General features: G+C 34.3%; 1 protein-coding gene across 1 annotated transcript; it reads left to right on the top strand.

Annotated features, from left to right (window-relative positions):
• Window positions 1–15911: 15911 nt before the first annotated feature.
• LOC114189003 (glutathione S-transferase F9-like) lies at window positions 15912–17160 on the top strand. Its single transcript, XM_028077697.1, has 3 exons — window positions 15912–16139; window positions 16214–16262; window positions 16537–17160. The coding sequence occupies exons 1-3, from the start codon at window positions 15996–15998 to the stop codon at window positions 17010–17012; spliced, it is 669 nt and encodes a 222-aa protein (XP_027933498.1). The 5' UTR covers window positions 15912–15995; the 3' UTR covers window positions 17013–17160.
• Window positions 17161–22350: the final 5190 nt, after the last annotated feature.

Raw genomic sequence — 22350 nt, 5'->3', positions numbered from 1 at the left:
TTCCCTGGTAGAGATAACACAAATGTCAAATTAAATGTTTTAATTGACAACATTTGGAATATTCCAAAATACACAGTTCAGAATGAACAACAAGTAACTAAGGTGAAACAAAGCATCATTAGTGCATTATACAATTTCTGTAATGCAGACAACAAAGGAGTTTTATTAACTTCATCAGCCTCTCCCTCTGGGAAAGGATTTACACATTATGCCTTAATTACAGGGCCAAACAAAGGAGTTTATACTTCATACAAAGACCTCTCTGAGGCAAAACAGGACCAATTCTGGTCTACATACAAAGGTTTCAATTCCTTAGAAGAAGCCCAGATGGCTTTAAAACTAGGAACTATTGATGAAGAGAAAATAAAAATGGGAATGGCATTCGAACCTAAGACCCAAACACATACCTATGCTGCTTCTTGCAGTTTTTCACCACAAATAAACCCAAACATTTTCCTCGCAAAATTTGATGTCATACAGGAATTCTTGTTTGAGGTACATTCTGAAACACAAAATTACAACGGTTTGTTTGTTAAACCCCAAACATATTTTGATACAAAGACACCGTGTCAAGAGTCCTCCAAATATTGTAAGACAGTGTCCACAAAGTGTACTTGCCAGATCAAGTTTATCTTTAGAAAGGCCCAAATTGACTTAAAGACCTTCAAAAACCAACTATACAGAGATGTAGTCATATGTCCTTCTCTATTATTAGAAGCAGGATGTCTCCAGACACTTATCATTCCCCCGACCGAAAAATTCAACTCTCTCACCCAAGAAATAAATTCGGTAGTGAATGAAATACAGGCAGAATACATGACTAGTATCTGCCTACAAATTACCTCTTCTCCGAAGAGTGCCACGAACCCTGACAGCATGGCAACCCATGTAATAAAACTATACACAGAGACAAATCCCGAGGCCCATGTCCATCTTCAACACGGAACCTTGACAGGATTATCCTTAAATAAAGATAAGTTTTACCAATACCAGCTTTGGAAGGCATATGTTGAAGGATCAAACTGGAATTTCTCTAGAAAGGATAACTCAGAATATATCCTTTTGAAAGAAACTATAAACACAAAGATGTATTGGAAAAAGTTTATGGGAAATAAATTTCACCCTTTCCCTATTGAAGCTAGTCCAATACTAGTAAAAAGATTTGAAAAAGAAAGAATATACAGAGAAATCTATGAAGAAACAGGAAGCCATGGACAAGGAACACCTGGATCTTCTTTTCCATCAGACAATGAAGACTCTGATCAAATCCTAGAAGAAGACCATGAAGACTTAACATCCACTGTGGTCTCCAGAAAAGGACAATAAAGAAAAGTTTTACCTGTGACACAGTAATTTTACTCTTATCCGAGTAATAGACTGAAGGGTAAAACAACACAGTCATCTCATGACCGACACTACAGGTAACCGGTCATTTAAAACCGGTTCAACAAGTTACAAGTCAAAAATTTTTCTATAAAAGAGTCTGTAAGACCCTTATGCTGGGCAAGAACTCGGAACCTCTTTCTCTCTCAAAATCCTCACTTCCCTCTTCCTCTGCCTTCTCTCTACAAATCTCTCTCTCTAATTTCTTCCCTTGTATATTTCGCTTCCAAACATAAATAAACGAGGAACTTCAGATCTCTCCCCCCTCCCTCTGGAATCAAAGTAAGTTTTCATGGAGTAGTTTCTTTTTAGGCATCTACGGATGCCTTGAGTAATATTTATTAAAAGATGCGATAATCATTTAAAGGCTTAAATTACTTTTATGTACAGAATTTTATCTTTCTGTTTATCTTTCTGTTTATATTCCTGGTTATATTCTTGCTGAGATTAAAGTTTATGAGAGAATATCTAACCGGCTTTGCCAGATTTATATTCTCATAAATTTTACCTCTGTTATGTGCTTTCTTTACTTTTCAGTACATATTTCCTCCTTGCTCTGTGTTCATTACTTTTCTGTACATATCCCCCAGATCCCCCTTATACTTCCTTCAATGGTATGTCAAAACTTTGTTGTATAAAAAAAATGTATGAAACCTTAATGAATTCAGTATATATGTAGATTAAAAATTAAGTTAACTAATATGGTGTTCACATAAAATAGTCGAATACCTGAATATCTTCCTACATGAGGTTCTTCCTATATCTTTAATATCATTTCATGTGGAAGGACAAAACCTGAATTTCTTGTGTTTGTTACTTCGAGGATCGTATAACCTATTATGCAGGAGTATATAGGTGAGTTTTTAAGTGCACAACAGAGAAGGGAAAGTAGAGTTGCTGTCGGGAGAGAAAGAAAGAGAAATTCAACTTTTGTAAAAATAGTTTTCATGTATATGTAATCAAGTTTGTAGAATATTTATATCAGATATTTGGAGGGTGGATATTGTAAAGGTTTCACATGTATTAATGAAAACGGTTTTGGTTATAAAGTTTCATAAATGTTTTTAGATTTTCAAGCCTCCTATGAGATGTTTATTCGTTCTCAGTTCATATGAGATTCTTTATTTATGTACAAATTTAGTTAATTGGATAGTACCTACTTTTGATTAAATGTGTCAGTTTCATACTCACTTTTAAAAAAGATGTCAATTGCGTCCCCACGTTAAAATAAATCAAGAATTGCAACCCGTCCCGCAAGTTACTAGGGGTGGCAATATGCGCTTAACCCGCCAGGCCGACCCGCAAAAATAACGCGAGGCAGGCTAGGATAGTGAACCCGCAGGCCTGTAGTGCCCCGACCTGCAAACCCGAATAAAAAAAACCCTCCACTTGTGTATATCAATTAATTTTTTTTTGGACTCTTGCATTAACGTTTCAAATTCTTGTATGACTGAAAAAGACAAGTATTATGTATTTTTTAATGTGCTAATATTTGAATAATACATCGTGTATGTCAAAGTACGAATATGAATATGAATATGATGAAAATGTTGAATTATCAATTTATCATCCAACTCCCCAAAGTCTTTGCTTAATTTTGTGAACATCTTACAGTTCCCCAATTTTTTGAACATTGAAAGTTTTATCATAAGAATTTAAAAAAAAATTAAAAAAGGATTTAATAAAACGGGTTGGCCCACGGGCCCACACTTATGCAGGGCAGGCTAAACTTTTTAGCCCGCATTGAAAATTGTTGACATGAGAAGCCAAGGTGGTTTGCTTCTTGAAGATTTGATGAATATTGAATGAAGCTCTTTTGAACTATCTTGAAGCCATAAACATTGGAATGAAGCCTACATTGATGAAGGAAAGGAGATTTGGTGATATCCATGGTGATCAAGGTTGATACATGTGCTCCCCATGTAATTACATCATTAAGAAAATGTAGTTGTAGTTTGTAATTCATGTTGTAGACCTTAAAGCATTAATTAGATGTTGTTTGGTCTTTGGTGTGTTTTTAATCTGTTGAATGGTTTTTCAACAGGTTAAAATGTCTCTTTTAATCTGTTGAATGACTTTTTAACATGTTAAAAGGTTGGCTGCAGTAGTCTTAAACTGCAACAAATTCAATCAGTTGATTTAGTTTTTAATCGACTGATTTCACTTAAGTTAAGTGAAATCAACCGATTGATTTGAAAATCAACTTGTTGAATTTCGTAACAGTTTGACTATAAAAGCTGTGATTTTCGAAAGAGAGGTCTGTTGATCATTTTAGAGCACGATTTGGTTCTGGAAACGTGTGGAAACTCTCTCCTTCGTGATCATAGGTGTTGCACCTGTTGAAGATTGATCTTGGATCAATTCTTGAAGCTTTTGGCTTGGTTTGAAGCTTGGAGAAAGTGGTTTGTGGTAGGCAAGGCTGTGCTACCACTAAGGTTTGATCTTTCTCAAGCTTTGTGTGTGTGCCTGGTGGTTTTCCAGGTCTGCAAGAGGGTTCTTGCTGTGCTGGTGTGATTCTTGTGTGATTCAAGAGTCTTTTGTGGTGTTTTTGCATATTTTGGAAGTGTAAGGGTGGATTCTTTGTAAAACTTTTGAAATAGTGCAAAGTCAAGCTCAGGTTGCCTTGACAAACTGGATGTAGCTCAGGTTTGAGTGAACCAGTATAAAAATTCGTGGTGTCCTCTCTTCTCTAATCTTTCTCTTTTGCATTTTCATTTTAAAGTTTAAAGAACTTATGCTTTAATAATCTTTTTCATGTTCTTGCATGTTTTTATAGCATCTGAAGCATTGAGCATGTTTGTATAATCATTTGGAACTGATCTTGATCATTCTTGAGCATTGTTTCTGGTGTAAAATTCAAATTCACATTTCTGCATTTTTCCCAGTATTTCAGTCGACTGTTTTTCAGTTTCAATCGATTGATTATACCAGAACAAAATCTGTTTAGTAAATTCAATCTGTTAACTCTGTTTTTGATCGACTGAAAGTGTATAGTCCAGTACTGTTTGCATCCTGACTTGGTGATCTATTTGATTCAATTAAAGGAGGTTTTTAGCTTGCAAAAATAGCCTAAAGTTTTTAACTAGCCAATTCAACCCCCCCTTCTTGGCTTTTTAACCATTTCAAAACTAACAAAAATGTGGGGCGGGTGGGCCAGCTCGTATTGTGGGGGCCAAGTGCGGGCCAGACTGACCTGCATTGACACCCCTACCTGCAATAGGCCAGGCTGAAGGGCTGACCCACCATTTTTTTTTGTTTTTAATTCTTTTTTGATTTTTAAATGTTTTTTAAATTTTATTTATATAATTTGTTTGTATATATACTTATAAATGAATATTTAAAGCATATTTAATCATATAAATATTTTCTAAGATTTTAATTGATTGATTTATATTTTTAATTGGGTAAACTAAAATAATTATTATAGGGCTAAATATGTTTTTGATCTTTCAACTTTTAGTGAAAATTGGAATTAGTCTCTCCTGAAAACCTTGAACCAATTTAGTCCCTTATCTTTATAAATGCATGGATTTAGTCCTTTAAATCAATTTTTTGTAAATTTATTTGACGTTTCAAACACGTTTCTCAACTAATATTGAAGCAAATGTGTCAAACGGTGTAAACAAACTAAAATACTATAATGAGATGTGTTTAAAACGTCAAATACACTTAATAAAATTTGGTTAAAATGATTGATTGATGTCGTACCCAACCAAATAAAACATGTAAATGTAATACTCAGGAGTTAGCCCAAGGTCGTCTCCTAGTGACCAAACCTTTCATTCAAAGTTTGTTTTCTAGATGCAATTCAACATAAAAAAGGGGTTGGCAGATTTAGAATCCAGAATTATGAAAATAAATTAAGCGGTTTTGCAAATGTTAATAAAACAAATTAAAAAAAGTATTGACTTCCTTGAATTTGAATGCAATTTCACTTATCATAGGTGACGTAATTTGAGTTCTGGTCTCACCCAATCCACTCGTTCAAACCCACTAAGTGAGGGTAAAAAACATGTTTCAATACACAATTAAGCAAAGCATACATCTATTATTCTTTATCAACCAACCTAGTTCATTAAGCATGAACAAAATCAACCAATAACACATACCCAATCTGTAAATTAAGCATTAACAGAATAAGAATAACCATTCATCACATAATCAAGATGAAGAGAGATAAAACACAAATGCAAAACAGAACCTCAAAGTTTAATTGCATCTCCTTCAAGTAGTCAATACACTAGATCAGAAAGCCATGGAATTCAAATTACAAAGCAAAGGCAACGAAAATATATCACCATCATGAAGAAAACAGACTGAAATATTGAGAAAAATGCTAAAAAACGCTTCAAAACATGTGGAAAATGAGTGGAAAATGAAAATCCCAATTAGGTGCTCTTTAAAAATGTAAAAATGGAGAGTGTGGGAGAAGAAGATGGCTGCCCATGAAGAATACCTAAAAAACGTGATCACATCACCACAGATAAAAGTATTTACAAAACTGTCATTCTGCCACTCATAATTATAAAAACGCCTCTATGGGCTGAAAATGGTGGCCTAGTGACATGGATAGGTTCATTGACATGATGCGGACGTGACAATGATGTGACAACCCTCTCTTCATCTTAAAATTAGTGTCCAAGCTCCAAAATTTGCTCCACAAAATACCTAAAAATAATTAGAAACAAAAATTAGACCAATTAATGCCAAATTACTCAAAATTAAAAAACAAAATGGCCCAATCCAATTGAGAAAAATGTACTAACAAAAGACAATTAAGCACTAAATAAGCATCAAGATGGGTACAAAAGGGCAATGGAATAAGGGAAAACAATGTCTTGTCAAGGACTAAATCCACGCATTTACAGAGTTGAGGGACTAAATTGGTTCAAGGTTTACAAGAGGAACTAATTCCAATTTTCATTATAAGTTGAAGGACCAAAAACATATTTAACCCATAATTATATTTACATGTTAAATTACTCTATTATAACTAATAATTGGAACTTAGTTTGTAAGTGTTAATGATTTAAATTATAATGTATTCCATATTTACATCTTTACAAAAATATTATATAGAAAATTTAATCTTTTTAATTATTTTTAATTTTAAAAAATAAATAAAAATAAACTAAAATCAGGTCAATAGGCCACAATTGGGCTGACCTATATTTAACCGTTAATTTGGCGGGCTAGGTGGGTCGAACCAAAACGGGTTGGCGGGTTGAAAATGCCAACCCGACCCGGCCCATTTTGGCGGGCTGGCAAGTTGGCCCGTCGGGCCAACCAATTTGCCACCCATACAAATAACAAAGCAAGGCTATGTTTTTATGGAAATGAAATGTGTTGCTTCAGCTATAAAGATGTTTGTCGCCATTGATGTTTCCTTCCTAAGTGGGTTTTCTCCAAGCTTGAGCATTTGGTCTGGTGGTCAACAGTTGAGCTTTCCTTCCTATTAGGGTTTTCTCTAAAGCTTAGCTGCCAATAATGGTGCTTGGGATTTCTTGCAGTGAAGGTTTCTTCATTTGAGGCTTAGGGCCAATACCGCTACTCAACCACATGGCTCATATTTGAATCTTTAGTAAACTGCCTTTCGGTGCTCAACGACAACTTTGGGGCTCAACACCATACTATTGAGTTCCTTGAATTTATATGAAAAAACATCACAAACACATTAAATTATATATTTTCTTCTCTACTCCTCATTCTGTAATCTAAAGTAAAAGGGCATGTTTCACCAAATTCATGCAAGATAAGTGTAAAAAATCATATGCAATATTAAGTAAACTAGACACTTATTAGTCATCTTCCAACAAATCCGGTGCAATAACTCTTAGAACATTACTTACAAGATCTGCAGAAAATGGTTAGAAGCATATAAATAATAAAGAAAGGACTTTAAAATAGTAAAGAAGTTAATAAAAACAAATATAAAAGGACAAGTTGATTCTCTAACTCTTCCATAGTTGAATTCTCCATTGGTTTTCATATGATTATCACTTAATCAATTTCCAAATAGACCTTAAATTAACTAAACAACCATTCAATTAATTGAATTTCTTACTTGTTTCATCATATACAAGCAACACACTTTTTATACTTCCATGTGCAATCGCCAACAATGTAAAGTCTTATCTATTCCTTTACCTCTTTGTTAAGCATACATGCATATAAATGAGAGTTAACTAGTCAATTAATTCATCTAGCTTCTTACTCGCTCCATTATATATATATATATATATATATATATATATATATATATATATATATATATATATATATATATATATATATATATATATATATATATATAATTAAGACTCTATTTACACTTTATCGATCCCATCACATATGAATACAGTGCGATATAAACTCTAAATGTGCAATTGCCAACAATGTAAAGTTCTTACCATTCACTTAAATAAGAGGTTATCAGAAATCTAATAAGAATTTTATTCAAAGAAATAAAATTGAGTTATAAAAAATTGTCCTAACATAATCCTAAATTTAAAGAATAATACCTTTCTTGCACCCAACCTCTAAATCAACTATGAAATTAATAATATCGACCAAGAGGGATGGCTTTTCCATGTGGAAGAACACCCAAGACATGAAGGGAAGTGGTAATGGATGGAAAATGTGATTTTGGAATGGTGGAGGTTTTAGTGGAACTCATCTTTTATAGTAATTTCGGATGGACCTTAGTTGTTGCATCATCCATGTTAAGGATCCAAAGTACTCACTTCAATTTTAGATTCTGAAATCACGTCCAAAGTTGATTTTGTTGCGGATTTCCATGTAGAGATTTTATGCAAATTATGTGCAATGATTTAAGGGCTTAGAGATAACATTTAAGTTTGTAGAATACAACACTATCTCGAATGTTATCTCTAAGGTCATCACACGTCAAAATATACCTTGAATTTTGAAAAGAATAATATCCTAATCAACAACTTCTATCTCGTAACAACTATTTAAAATGGGCCCTAACACATCAAACGATAGTTGTAAACGAGGTGCTAAAAATGATGTATATCAAACAAAACCACTAATTTGTTAATCAAAAGTACAAACTAGACAATGATATTGGGTGAGTCCAGTAAACTAGTTCAACATATGATACATCTATTAGACCACACATCATATGATAGATAAGACGAGTCCAATAATATACTAACTAGATGATACAAGCAATGTCTTGATTAGACGATATGTTGACTAGACGATCCAAGCCATACATTTTCTAGATGATTTGTCTTTTACCATATTATTTTCTCCATCTTTAAGAACACCTTATTTTTACATTAAACATCCAATTCTAGCTTATTCTCTACCGTTAGAAATTCTCCAAATTAGTCATGATTGTACCGTAAAGGGCATTAGGCGATTCAATATTGTATCATTTATAGATGACTTATGAGCAATGACAAATGTTTGAAGGGACTAGAATGGGACATGCACCCCCCCTAAAAGTGTTTCTTTTTTTAAATTGTAAATTATATGTAGTGTATATATAAGGAATTGAAGAAAATTAAATTAGATATCTCATTATTTCTTTTATAATACAACATTTAATGTTAATAAATAATAAAATATAATAAATAATAAAAATATTTTTTATTTTTTTCTCACTATCTTTTTAGTTTATTACATATTGTACTCATCCTCCACTCTCACATGTTTTCCTTTTTGTTTATAAAGAAAAAAGTAAGTTAGACACAAATTCACTATTTTTACTCTTATTTTTTACCTGTTTTCTTCCATTCGTGAAGAAGAAAGTAATTCTCTTTTATCTCACTTGATAGTGAAATATTAGTTTAATAGTTAACATTATCTTTTTAGTCTTATGAGCCTTTGCATATTCATTTTTTATGTATATAAAAGAAAAAAAATAATGTGTTTTTTCATAACCGATTTTTAAATATGACTTAAGTATCATAAATTTTTATTTTAGTAATTATGTCTTTGAATTTTTGATCTGATAATGATAATTATTTTTTAATCTCAAACTTAAAAAAAAGATATATTGATGAAAAATAAAAGAATAGAATTATTATTTTTTAAATAATAGATTCAACCATTTTACATATTAGAAAACATGATACTCATGATCTAATTGTTCAATTAATGGGACCCTTTCCTAATGTTCAAAGAATAATTATAGGGGGAGTTTCGTATTTGTTCTTTGGAATGTGATATGAGAAAATGTTTTAAAATATAGGAATATCTAATGTATGTTTTTTTTATGTTACAATTATTTCTTTTGGAGCTACAATTATATTAAATTATGTATTAATTTTTTATATTAGTAACAATAATTAAATATATAAATTTTTAGTATATTATTTTAGCTTCGCTAAAATTATTCGCCAAGATTCGCTATTGATAAAGATGACAACAGGTCGGGTCGGGCACATATAGTGTTTATCATGTCGTCCAGGTGGATTTTAGTATATCTATTCAAAATTCTTTCAACAATGATATGTCTAAAATTCCAGTTTAATCTTGAACGAGTTGTTTGCATCTTTAATTTATAAGTTTATTGTATAAAAGTATGTAACAATAGTCACCAATGATCACACAAAGAGTTATAATGGGAAGAAAAAAAACTCTGTAACTGTATTATTTCTGGAAAGAAAAATAGAGAACCCGTCTACTCCTATGAATATAGCAGTAATTACAGAGTAAAAGATGAAACAAGAAATAGAAAAGGACCCAAAAGAGAGGAAGGGTCTGTCACAATCATTCTCCGCCCCCCTTCCCCCACCAATCAACATGACCTATATGCTAATTGCCTCACAAAACATAATCCCTAAGTCGTACGTTTGTTATTTTGGGTCGTGGGCTCTTTCTTCTGACTTCATTATTTGTATCCACTGCCACGTGGTTGTTACCATTTGTTCCTATTTTCTCCTCATTTGTCTATTCTGGCATTGGTTTCATTACATTTCCTCCCCTATTAAGCATAACCTTGCCCCTAAGGTTGAATTGTGGGAAAGCAGATTCTAATGCAGTGTGATCTTCCCAGGTGGCTTGTGTGTTATCCAATCCCTCCCATTGGATTAAGTGTTGTTAAACATGTTTTGTGCCCCTAATAATCACTCGAGAGTTAAGAATAACAACTAGTTGAAGTACTGGTTGTGTGTCCCCTGAAGTTATAGGTAAGGGAATATAAGATTGAGAATGGTTCCTTTTACAAGGCTTAAGCTGTGAAATGTGAAAAATTGGATGAATTCTCGCAGTCTCTGATAACAACAGTTTGTAAGCAACCTTACCAATCCTTTCAATTATTGGGAAAGGACCAAAGTACCTTAAACTCAATTTTTGATTTTTTTCTTAAAGCAACAAAGTGTTGTCTACAAGGTTGTAGTTTGACCAAGACTTTATCTCCAACTTTAAATTCCACATCCATCCGCTTCTAATATGCATTTTTCTTCATTATTTGCTGAGCCCAATGAAGATTATGTTTAAGATGGGAGAGAATAATGTCTCTTTGTAGCAACTGTTCTTGAACTGAAATAAGATCTGCTGGGTCAGGCACATATTTGACTAATGGCGGAGGGTTTCTTCCATATACTGCCTTGAAAGGAGTCATGCCTGTGCTGTGGTGATAGGAAGTGTTATACTAGCATTCAGCTCAAGGCAAGAACTTAACCCACTCTTTAGGATTTTGAAATGTGAAGCACCTTGAATACATTTCCAAACACTTGTTCACAATCTCAGATTGACCATTGGATTGTGGATGGTAAGCAGATGGCATACAAAGTGTGGTACCACTTAATCTAAACAAGTGTTGCCAAAGTTGGCTAGTGAAAACCTTGTCCCTATCTGTGATGATGCTTTTTGGAAATCCATGTAGTTTAATTACCGTGGACACAAAATTTTCTACTACCTGTTTACTAGTGTAATATGTTTTCAGAGGAGAAAAATGGCCATACTTAGATAATATGTCCACAACTACGAAGATCATTGTAAAACCATGGGATGGTGGAAGTCTCGTAATAAAATCCATTGCTATGTCTTCCCAAATCATATCAGGAATTGGAAGTGGTTGTAATAACCCCAAGGGAAGAGTATTCGAAGTCTTTGCTTGATGGCAGATCAAGCAATTTTGAACAAATTCTTTGATTGCAGTATTCATCCCTTGCCAGTAAAATTGAGAAGAAATTTTGGCCAACGTTCTCGAATAACCAGAATGACCTCCTATGGCAGAACTATGGAATTCCTGTAATACTTGTTGGACTAAGGAATGGTCAACTGGAATAACTATTCTACCTTTCCAAAATAGAAGACCTTGCTTCACTGAATAATGAGGATTTGGGGGTTGGTGCCGCAAGCAAGCATCTATAATATTTTTTTAATTTAGAATTTGCAAGTAGTGCTTCTTTCAATATAGGAATGAACTGGAGTTGAGGCTGGGATAATGCCACATAAAAGGATCTAGAAAGGGATCAACAACAATATTGTCTTTTCCCATTTTGTATTCTATTGTGAAATCATACTCCAACAACTTGTGGAACCACTTCTGCTGCTCCGGATTCTGAAGTACTTGATTGGTAAGGCTTTTCAATCTTTTTTGATATGTTCTTATGATGAATTTATGACCCAGCAAGTAGTGCCTAAATTTAGCCACTGCTTTTGTTATGGCATAAAGCTCTCTAATGTAAGTGGATTCTCTCTACATTCCCGTATTTAATTTCTTTGAGAAATATGCTATATGATGAGATTCTTAACTCAGAACATCTCCTATTCCAGAACCTGAGGCATTTGTTTCCAAAACAAATGGTTTGGAAAAATCAAGGAAAGCCAAAATTGGGACTTGAGTGATGGCCGTTTTAAGCTTCTCAATAGTTGTTGTGGCTCGGGCATCCCACTGAAAGTTATCTTTCTTTAACAAATTAGTTAAAGAGCCAGCTATAGATGCATGACCTTTGATGAATCTTCTATAGTATCCTGTGAGTCCCAAGAACCCCCCAATTGCTTCATATTTAGAGGAATAGGCCAGTTTATCACTGCTTGGACTTTCTCTTTCTCCATTGACACACTTTCATCCGAAACCGTGTGAGCTAAATATTGTATTTGTTGTAATTCGAAGGAGCATTTGGACATTCTTGCAAACAACTTGTGCTGCTGTAATAATTTTAAAACCACTTCCAAATGGTGCAAGTGAGAAGACCACGAGGGACTATATACAAGGATATCGTCAAAAAAATACTAAGACAAATTTTTTTAGGATACCTTGAAATACTCCATTCATAAGGCTCTTAAAGGTTGTCGGGGCATTAAAAAGACCAAATGGCATAACAAGCCATTCATACAAACCTTGATGGGTCCTAAAAGTTGTTTTATGCCTACCCTTCTCTTTCACTAGTATTTAGTGATAGCCCGACCTTAGATCCAACTTGGAAAAAATTTAGCATCGAATAACTCATTAAGGAGTTCATCCACAATAGGTATGGGAAAACTGTCTTTAACATTTAGCATCGAGGGCCTTGTAATCAATGCAGAATCGTCATGTTCCATCATTCTTTTTCATCAAAACGATAGGGGAAGAAAAAGGGTTAGTGCTCGGAACTATAATTCCTTCCTCCAACATCTCTTTAATCATTTTATCAATCTGTAATTTCTGGCTATAAGGGTATTTATAGTGTGACACGGATGTTACATATAGGGCCTCACCTTGACAGGTCCAGATCCTAGAAGCAATGTAATGGCATGGTTTTGTGTGTAACAAAATGGCCACTTCAGGGTCTAAATTAGTCGGGATGTCAATCCATTGATCCAATGGAGATAGAGAAGATTCCACTTGCAATGTAAACAACTCATCAATAACATTTGTTTTTGGTGCATTCTGCGCATATGATCAAATTGTGCTTGAGTGGGTAATTTGGTTTGTTCCCCTTGCAAGGTTACAAACTGATTGCCCAAACAAAAATTCAATACCAATTTGCTATAATCGGAAATATGTGCTCCCAAGGTTGCTAACCAAGCTGCTCCTAAAACCAAGTCAGCCCCAGATACAGGTAAAAGATAAACAAGCAACTTTAACGAATGTCCTTGGATTGTTACTTCCAGCTTCTTAATCAATCCTTCTTCTATCAGAGCATTTCCATTCCCCATTAGTACTTGGAAATTAGGTATGGGCTCAACCGACAATTTCAAGCATTGAACGATTTTGGGCTGCAAAAAGTTATTTGAGCTTCACTATCAAGTAAGACCTGCACTTGCATACTCTTAATAGATCCACAAAACCTCTTAGTACCTACTCCATAAGAACCTTCTAGTGCATTATATGATAAGTGGTGCTCTTGTACGTTCAAGTTTTCTACCAAATCAGAGATATCAGGTGGCTTAGGTTGAATATCAACGTTCTCCTCATCTTCCAATTGCAAGAACAAATACTGCTTATTTGGGCACTTGTGGCTTAGGGCAAATTTTTCGTCACATGTAAAACAGAGCCCTTTCTCTCTACGTAGTTGCATTTCCGCTAAGGTAATTCTTTTGATGTTGGTATTTTTCTGATTGGTCACATGTTTCGGCAATAAGGGTGGTAGGTTGGTGGACTTGAGTGATTGGGTCACCTATTGGCTAGTGTTTGGGGTTTGTGTTTTGGTCTGAAATTGTTGGTAATAAGGTCTGGGTTTGGGTATGTATTTTTCTTCATAAAGCTTAGCTAGGGATACTGAGTGAAGTAAGGTTGTTGGGGCTTGTGCAATTACATGTCTGCGGATATCTGGTTTAAGACCACCCATAAAGCAATCCAACACAGCCTTAGTGGTGACTCCTTGGACGCGATTGGCTAAGGCTATGAACTGAGTATAATAGTCTTGAACAGATCCGAATTGAGTAAGCTTGAACAAGGTTGATCGAGGGACTTCGTAAGGAAAGGGTCCAAATTCTAATTCAAGAGCTCTCGTGAAAGCAACCTATGTAGGAAATGCATTTGCTCGTGACATCATTTGGAACCATGGAACCACGTCTTTGTCGAGATGTATCGCTGTAATGGTTAAACGATGAACATCTGGTGCATGGTAATAATCAAAAAATTGTTCGGCCTTGAAGATCCACGAGAGAACATCAACTCCATCAAAACGGGGAAAATCTATTGACATTGCGGACCTGGAAAGGTGGGTTCGACGAACTAGGTTCCACCTGCGGTGACCGTTTGAGCGTGTCTTCTATTGTTGATTCTATCGTTGCAAAACGAGTAGAGTACTCCTTGTCACGTGCATCCATCATTTCTAACAACCGCTTCACATCGGAGGCGAGGTCCTTCAAGCGAGTGTTTTCTGCCATATTCAATGGAAGCATCAATGTAACAGTAGTCACCAATGATCACACAAAGAGTTATAATGGGAAGAAAAAAAACTCTATAACTGTATTATTTATGGAAAGAAAAATAGAGAACCCGTCTACTCCTATGAATATAGCAGTAATTACAGAGTAAAAGATGAAACAAGAAACAAAAAAGGACCCAAAAGAGAGAAAGGGTCTGTCACAATCATTCTCCGCCCCTTCCCCCACCAATCAGCATGACCTATATGTTAATTGTCTCACAAAACATAATCCCTAAGTACGTTTGTTATTTTGGACCGTGTGCTCTTTCTTCTAACTTCATTATTTGTATCCACTGCCACGTGTGATTGTTACCATTTGTTCATATTTTCTCCGCGTTGGTTTCATTATAGACAAGTGAACTTGTATTCATGCTTAGTGTCGCAAATCATGGATAAAAAATTTACTTTGACATTGAATATAAGTATAGATAATACTGAACTTTTAATGTATATATGTATCTCATTTTCGTTTTCATATACATTAATATCCATCTCCATCCTCATACATGCTCCTATAATACCTTTATTTTATTGAATAATCTAAAAAAATTATATTATTTTTCTTTCATATCCTTAATTTGATAACTTATTTTTAAGGCAGATTTTATTTCACAATTATCTAGATAATGTTATTTAATACTCTTATTTAGTTTTTATACAAGTATAATTTATGTCTTGTTTTTTGATGCTCACGAAAAGCAAAGAAAATGTATATTCTTTCATACTTGATAATATCATATACTTTTATTATTTAGTTTTTATTTTTGTAAAGAAAATTATTTAAACTAATATTTGAAATAATAAAAAAGTGGGCATGTACACGCCTAGGAATACAGTATAGTTCCCATTGATAAAAATAAAAGGAGACAATAATTTCATTCTCATTCAACATGAATATTAGAAACATGATTTGTTTTACCCTGAGAGATTGAAATAGAATAATCAAATTCCCAAATTCTCACCTGTGGTCACCACTAATTAAAGACATTGAATAGTCTTTATTACTATTATTTATTACATTTATTAAATATTTATTAAACCTTATCCATCCTGATGTGGTTGTAATTAAAAATATTGTGTAGTGTTTTATTACCTTTGGTATGAATTAATATTTTTGAGCACTTCAATAATTATTAAATAAAGTGGTCCGTTTTTCGTAACCTGTCTTGAAACTTCATCGTCTTTTTGTAGAGGTTGACACTATAAGAGACCACAAGGTTCACCTTCATTCCTGGATCAAATCTTCTCTAACGTTGTTTTATTCTGCAAATAAGAATGGTTGTGAAGGTGTATGGCCAAGATTATGCTAGCACTAAGGGAGTGATACTGTGTCTGATTGAGAAGGAAGTTGAGTTTGAAACTGTGCATGTTGATGGGTTTAAGGGAGAGCACAAACAACCCGAATACCTAAAGTTGCAGGTTCTTTTTCTTTCTTTCTCTCTGCAATTTTACCCATTTATTATTTCTCAATGCTTCTTGCTTCTTGTTTTCAGCCCTTTGGACTCTTTCCAGTTGTTGAAGATGGGGATTATGTTCTTTATGGTTAGTTCCTTTACCTATTTTCATATTTTCTTTATACATAATTTTAACTTAGAAATACAAGTTTGAATCTAAATCTCATAATATCGAGTAAAAATAAAAAAGTTAGACACCATATAACCCATAAACTCATTGTCTTAAGATTTTAGATCGAAAATGATGTCAGTTCCTTATATATGAATTGGACTCATGTTTCATTGATGTTGTATATCCACGGTAATTATCTATTTTCTCTTGAAAAACTAAACATATTAACATAACATAAATGATTGTGCAGAATCTCGAGCAATACTGAGGTATTATGCAGAAAAGTACAAAGATCAAGGGTCGAATTTGTTAGGAAAGACAATGGAAGAAAGAGGGCTTGTGGAACAATGGCTTGAAGTTGAAGCCCATCACTATACTCCACCAATCTACAACTTGGTAAAAATGTACATTGCTTATGTAGTAAGTGGAGAAGCAATGGACCCAAAGGCCATTGAAGAGAATGAGGAAAAGCTTGGAAAAGTGCTTGACATTTATGAAACGAGGCTATCAGAGACAAAGTACTTGGCAGGGGATTTCTTCAGTCTTGCTGATCTTAATCATCTTCAATATACTTATCATTTGGTGAATGATATGGAAAGAGGGTTTATGATTAGAGAAAGAAAGAATGTGAGTCGTTGGTGGGATGATATTAGCAGCAGACCCTCTTGGAAGAAGGTTCTTCGATCCTACAGAAACGTTTATGATGTGCTTAAGGAGATGAAGTAGAGTCTTAGCTTTTCTTTCACCTCAATAAAATGTTACCTTTTCTTTGTAGTAGTTCTTGAGCATATGATAAGAGTTTGATGTTAACCTATGAATCAAAGCTATGTAAAAGGATTTTAGGGTCAAAATAAAATGTCAGTTTAATAGTTTAGTGTGTTTCACCCATCGATGCAGTTCGTGTAAATTCAAAAGGCCCAATCTCGTTTCATGAAAAAACAAAGTTGTCACAATTATGATACTTTTTAGCCTAAAGAAAGATTATGTTTTGACAAAGGTTTATTATCAAATTTTTGATAAAATACACCTGACAATATTTTAATGGATGAAATAAAGATTTGATACTATTTAAAAGGAGAAAAAAAAAATTTAGTGTGTGTTAAAAAATAAACTCTCAAATTTTGTCCAAAAAACGTTTGTCAGATAATCATAATCCTTTTTTATTAGTTGGAATTTCGTTTCGCGAAAACTAAATTATAGTATGGTATTTTTATTGTTTTAAAAGTAAGCAGATTTTTTTAAAAAAAATTTATGCAAAAAATATTTATATTATTAGAGAAAAATATTTAATTTTAAAAAAATATAAAATACAAAAAAATTAAAAAAAAAATTCACGACGAATTGTGTTTAACTAAAATTTTATCAATATTAGTAGTAGTTTATATAAAATAATTGAAACAGAAAATTAAAAAAAAACAAGTAAAAAAAAACAAATTAAACAAATGAAAATGAAATTAAAAAATAATTAATTTATTAAGTTGAACTTACTTGATAATTTTAATGTGTTGAAATTAATGAACATACTGATTGTATATTGGTTTAATTTTGTTAATGTTTTATAATTTTGTTATATATTTTTGACTATTTAAATAAAAAAAGATATTTAATTTTAAAATATATCGATACCTTAAAAATATTAAGTAATTGTTTATAGATTACTAAAATTAGTTTTATTTTTTTTGTTATTTTACTATATTAATAAAATATGAAAATTTGTAAAAAATAAATTTTTGGTTAATAAATTTTGTGTTTAATAACTTTTTTAATAGTTTTTGTGTAAATAAAGTATGGCTAATAAATTTTTTGTAAGTGGTTAACAAATTTGATGTAGATAAATTTTGTGGTAAATATTGTTAATGTAACATCCCATTTAATAGTTTTTACGCTACTAAATAAAACATCATATTATGATCCAACAAAGCAGATAGTAGAAATATCCATTATAGGGTGATGATACAGTCATCCAAAATAACCATATAAGTCATTATCGACGTGTACAATCTATGTTACAGAAGAGATAATTTATACATCACAAAACTCCATAGAGCCTAACCCAAAAGCTACTACTGGATTTCCAAGCCAAGGATCAACTCCTGTCTAGGAGAGGAATATCTTCACCTGAATCCTTCTCTGCTCACACCAATTCATAGGTGATCATTGCAAAAGAGGACATACACAAGAAAAACAAGCACAGACAAAAAGAGTAAGCTAACTAAAAGAAGAGAAATTATGCAATTCAATCATAATTCATGAGCAAGTATCTTCACATCCATCAAAAATATTTAAACCACCACGACACAACACAAATACATGACTCTAGACTCAATATCCGGATTATGTAAGTGACATTGGATTTCTTGGTGGCTTGCACCTGTGAAGGTGCCCAAACTCTGCAGAGTTTGGACACAAGGGGTTATCACCCGACCACTCACAGGGTAAGTCTCCTTCGCGTCTAAGACTGATCAAGTCCAGAGACTAGGACCTCTTGCTACTCCTCACGACATAATCCATTTTGCTCTACATGAGCGTGAATGATTATTGGAGTTTCAGGATACCAACGAATCAGGAGTCCTCATGTCCTCACACACACTAACATATTCTCTGAAATTTCCCATGAAATTCTAGTTCATCCACATATTCTCATGATCCAATTTCATACAACTTTTCACATCACATACTATTAGTCAAAACAATCCAGCATAGTATTCAAAATTTTCACATTATCTCATTTAAATATAGGTTCATCCATTTAAAACAGAGAAATAAAGTCCCACAACAGTGATTCTCGCTCAAGCCAGAGAATCTCGTCCACGCGAGGGAGCTATCTCGCTTAGGCGGGTCATCCTCGCATGGGCAAGGCTTCAAACATAGGGAAATTATAATTGTTGGCGAATTCTCGCTCAGGTTTGGCCGTCTCGCTTGGGCGAGAGTGTCTCTCTCTCAAGCGAGACCAGCTCGCCTAGGCGACAATTCGCGTAGGAACAAAGGTGAGTTTCTGGTGTTTTTGCTCAGGCGAGGGTTTCTCGCCTAGGCGAAAACATAAGAGTTTCTAACCTGTTCTCACATGCAAACTCAGAAATCAAGGGAATTATAAAATCAATTCAAGCATCAACGAATCAAACAACAATTTACCACTCAATTACAGAATTTACAACCAGTAGAGAAGTGTTTTGTACAGAATTCCATGTAATTAAGTTAGCTTCCCTTACCTTTAAACAACTACTGGCTAGCAAAGAAGAAGCTCCTAACAAGGGCACCACTACTGCTCAAAACCTAAGGGGAAAGTGCAGATTCACCAAGCAAGTGAGGTTTCGAGATTCTAGCTCAGATATTTTGAAATTCCAATAATTGAAAGTTGAAGCCTAACTTACGGAAATGAGGGGAAGACTTAGCTTGAGAAGAGGGTTCTGCATTGGTCCCAATTTTGTCCACTGCACAAAGAAGAAGGATGAATTCAAATGGTGGACATGAACTTCAATTGTTGAGAGGAAAGAGAAGGCAGAAAAAGGGAGGTGGAGAGGGATAAGCTTATTCAATTGCCATTAATGAACATTGACTATGAAGTTGTGAGAGTTGGGAAGCAGATGGCTCTATGTTGTGTAGTGTGTTGTTCGTCCTTAAGCCTTTGGAGATGAGTGAGTAGTGGAATGAAGTGTGGCTCCTGTGAGGGTGTTGGTGAAGAACAAACCTCTTAATAACATGTTCATGTGTGTGTGAATGTTGTACAACAACCATAGATCGTGAAAATGTGTATGTGAGTGTTGTGTGTATGTGTGCAAGAATTGGTTCCATAAGTGATTCTCATGTGTGTTAAAAGGTGAAATAATTAGTTATGTAACTGATTTTAGTGTGTTGTGTAAAAGTGTAGAATCGACTATGGAACTAATTCTCGTGTGTATGTGTATGCGAGAGAGAGAGAGAGTGGGTGAGAGAGAATCAATTATGGAACTGATTCTTATGTGTGTTGTGTGTGAGTGATAGTGGGTCATAAGTGTGTGGGTGGGTCATGAGTGTGTGAGTGTGCATGTTTTGTTGTTGGATGTGTTTCAAAATATCCTTTCGTTTTGTGTAGCAAGAGCTGAAACTATTCGGTGATTTGTGATGGACAACATTTGTAGTGTTTGAAGTGTGGTTAAGGGCACTTGGTGGAGGTGGTTCGAGGTGTCGGTGTGTTGTTCTTGGTGCGAGATGAAGTTGGTTCATCTATGTTGGTAAGGTATGTTTTTATGGTTCATACTTTAGTGATTCCCCTTTGGTGAAGTTTTGAGATTGCATGGGCCATTGGTTCCACTAACTGGTATGTTCTTTAAAATCATTCCTTTGTGTTGCAAGAGCTATAAAGTGATAGTTGGAGGTGCGGTGAAGAGCATTTGCATTGGTTTGCAGTGTGGTTAGGGGCACTTGATGGACTTGGTTAGAGGTGTTGGTGCGACGTGAAAATGATTGATCTATGTTGATCAGGCTCTATTGTCTTTTTATGGTTCATATTTTGGTGATTTAATTTTGTGTAAATTGTATTATAGGTGGTAGATCTGGAAAAGAGCAATTTTTAGTTGTGGTGGGTGGTGTTAGTTGTCGTGGATGTAGACATACACATTGTACGCCGAACCACGTTAAATTCTCTGTGCCTATTTTCTCTCCTTTATTATTTCCTTTATTGCCTTGTTCCTAACAATTGGTATCAAGAGCCATTTTTCTTAGTATGCTCTGTGGTTGCAGCATTGTCTAATCTTCCACATCAGAAAAGATTTGGTTTCTATTTTCTTCTTGGGAATCTCAGTTTAGAGAAGTAGTAGGAGCTTTGGTCAATGGTAGCAAGAGCTTTGGTCAAAGGTAGCAGGAGCTTTGGTCAAAAGTCGCAGCAGGAGCTTTAGTCAAAGGCAGCATGAGCTTTGGTCAAAAGCAGTAAAGAGCTTTGGTTAAAAGCAGCAAGAGCAATGGCATTGGAAGAAGGGAATGTGAGGATTGAGAAGTTTGATGGCAATGACTTCGGGTTCTGGAAGATGCAGATAGAGGACTACCTGTATCAGAAGAAGTTGTATCTACCCTTAACAGGGCAGAAGCCAACCGACATGGAGCAAGCAGAATGGGATTTGTTAGATCGGCAGACACTCGGTGTGATCCGGTTGACATTAGCCAAGAATGTTACATTCAACATCATGAACGAGAACACAACCGTAGATTTGATGAAGGCATTGTCAAATATGTATGAGAAGCCATTTGCAGCCAATAAAGTGTATTTGATTCGCAGGCTAGTCAACCTAAAAATGGGTGAAGGTAACTCGATTACTAATCATATTAGTGAATTTAATACAATTATTGCACAGTTGACATCAGTGCAGATAACATTTGATGATGAGGTGAAAGCATTAATTTTATTATCATCTATTCTGGAAAGTTGGAGTGCAACTGTTACTATAGTTAGTAATTCTGCAAGTAATAGTAAGTTGAAGCTTGATAACATCCGTGACTTGATCTTAAGCGAAGATGTTCACAGGAAAAGTTCAGGGGAATCTTCTAGTTCTAGTTCTGGTTCAACATTGAGTACTGAAACTAGAGGAAGAAGTAGCCAGAAAGGTCGTAATCAAGGCCGAGGCAGATCAAAGTCTAGAGAGAAATCAAAACCAAAATTCTGGAATGATATCACTTGTTGGAATTGTCAGAAAATGGGTCACTTTACAAATCAATGTAGGACTCCAAGGAGGAACAACAACAATAAGAGGCAAGATAATGATCAATCAGCAAATGCAGCAACTGATGAAATTGAAGATGCACTATTATGTAGTCTAGATAGTTCTATTGACTCATGGATTATGGACTTGGGTGCGTCATTTCATACTACACCTTCCTTAGAATTATTATCTAACTTTGTTCCAGGAAAGTTTGGGAAGGCCTACCTTGCATATGGAAAATCTCTTGATATTATAGGAAGAAGTGATATCAATTTCAGAACCTCTAATTGAAGTGTGTGGACTTTGAAGAATGTCAGACATATTACAGCCTTAAAGAGAAACTTAATATCTATAGGGCAGTTGGATGATGAGGGGCATTACACCACCTTTGG

This window comes from Vigna unguiculata, chromosome 6 (genome assembly GCF_004118075.2).
Source record: "Vigna unguiculata cultivar IT97K-499-35 chromosome 6, ASM411807v1, whole genome shotgun sequence".
NCBI lineage: Eukaryota > Viridiplantae > Streptophyta > Magnoliopsida > Fabales > Fabaceae > Vigna > Vigna unguiculata.
Note: the sequence above shows the minus strand (reverse complement) of the source record. Positions and strands in the feature narration are given on the sequence as shown.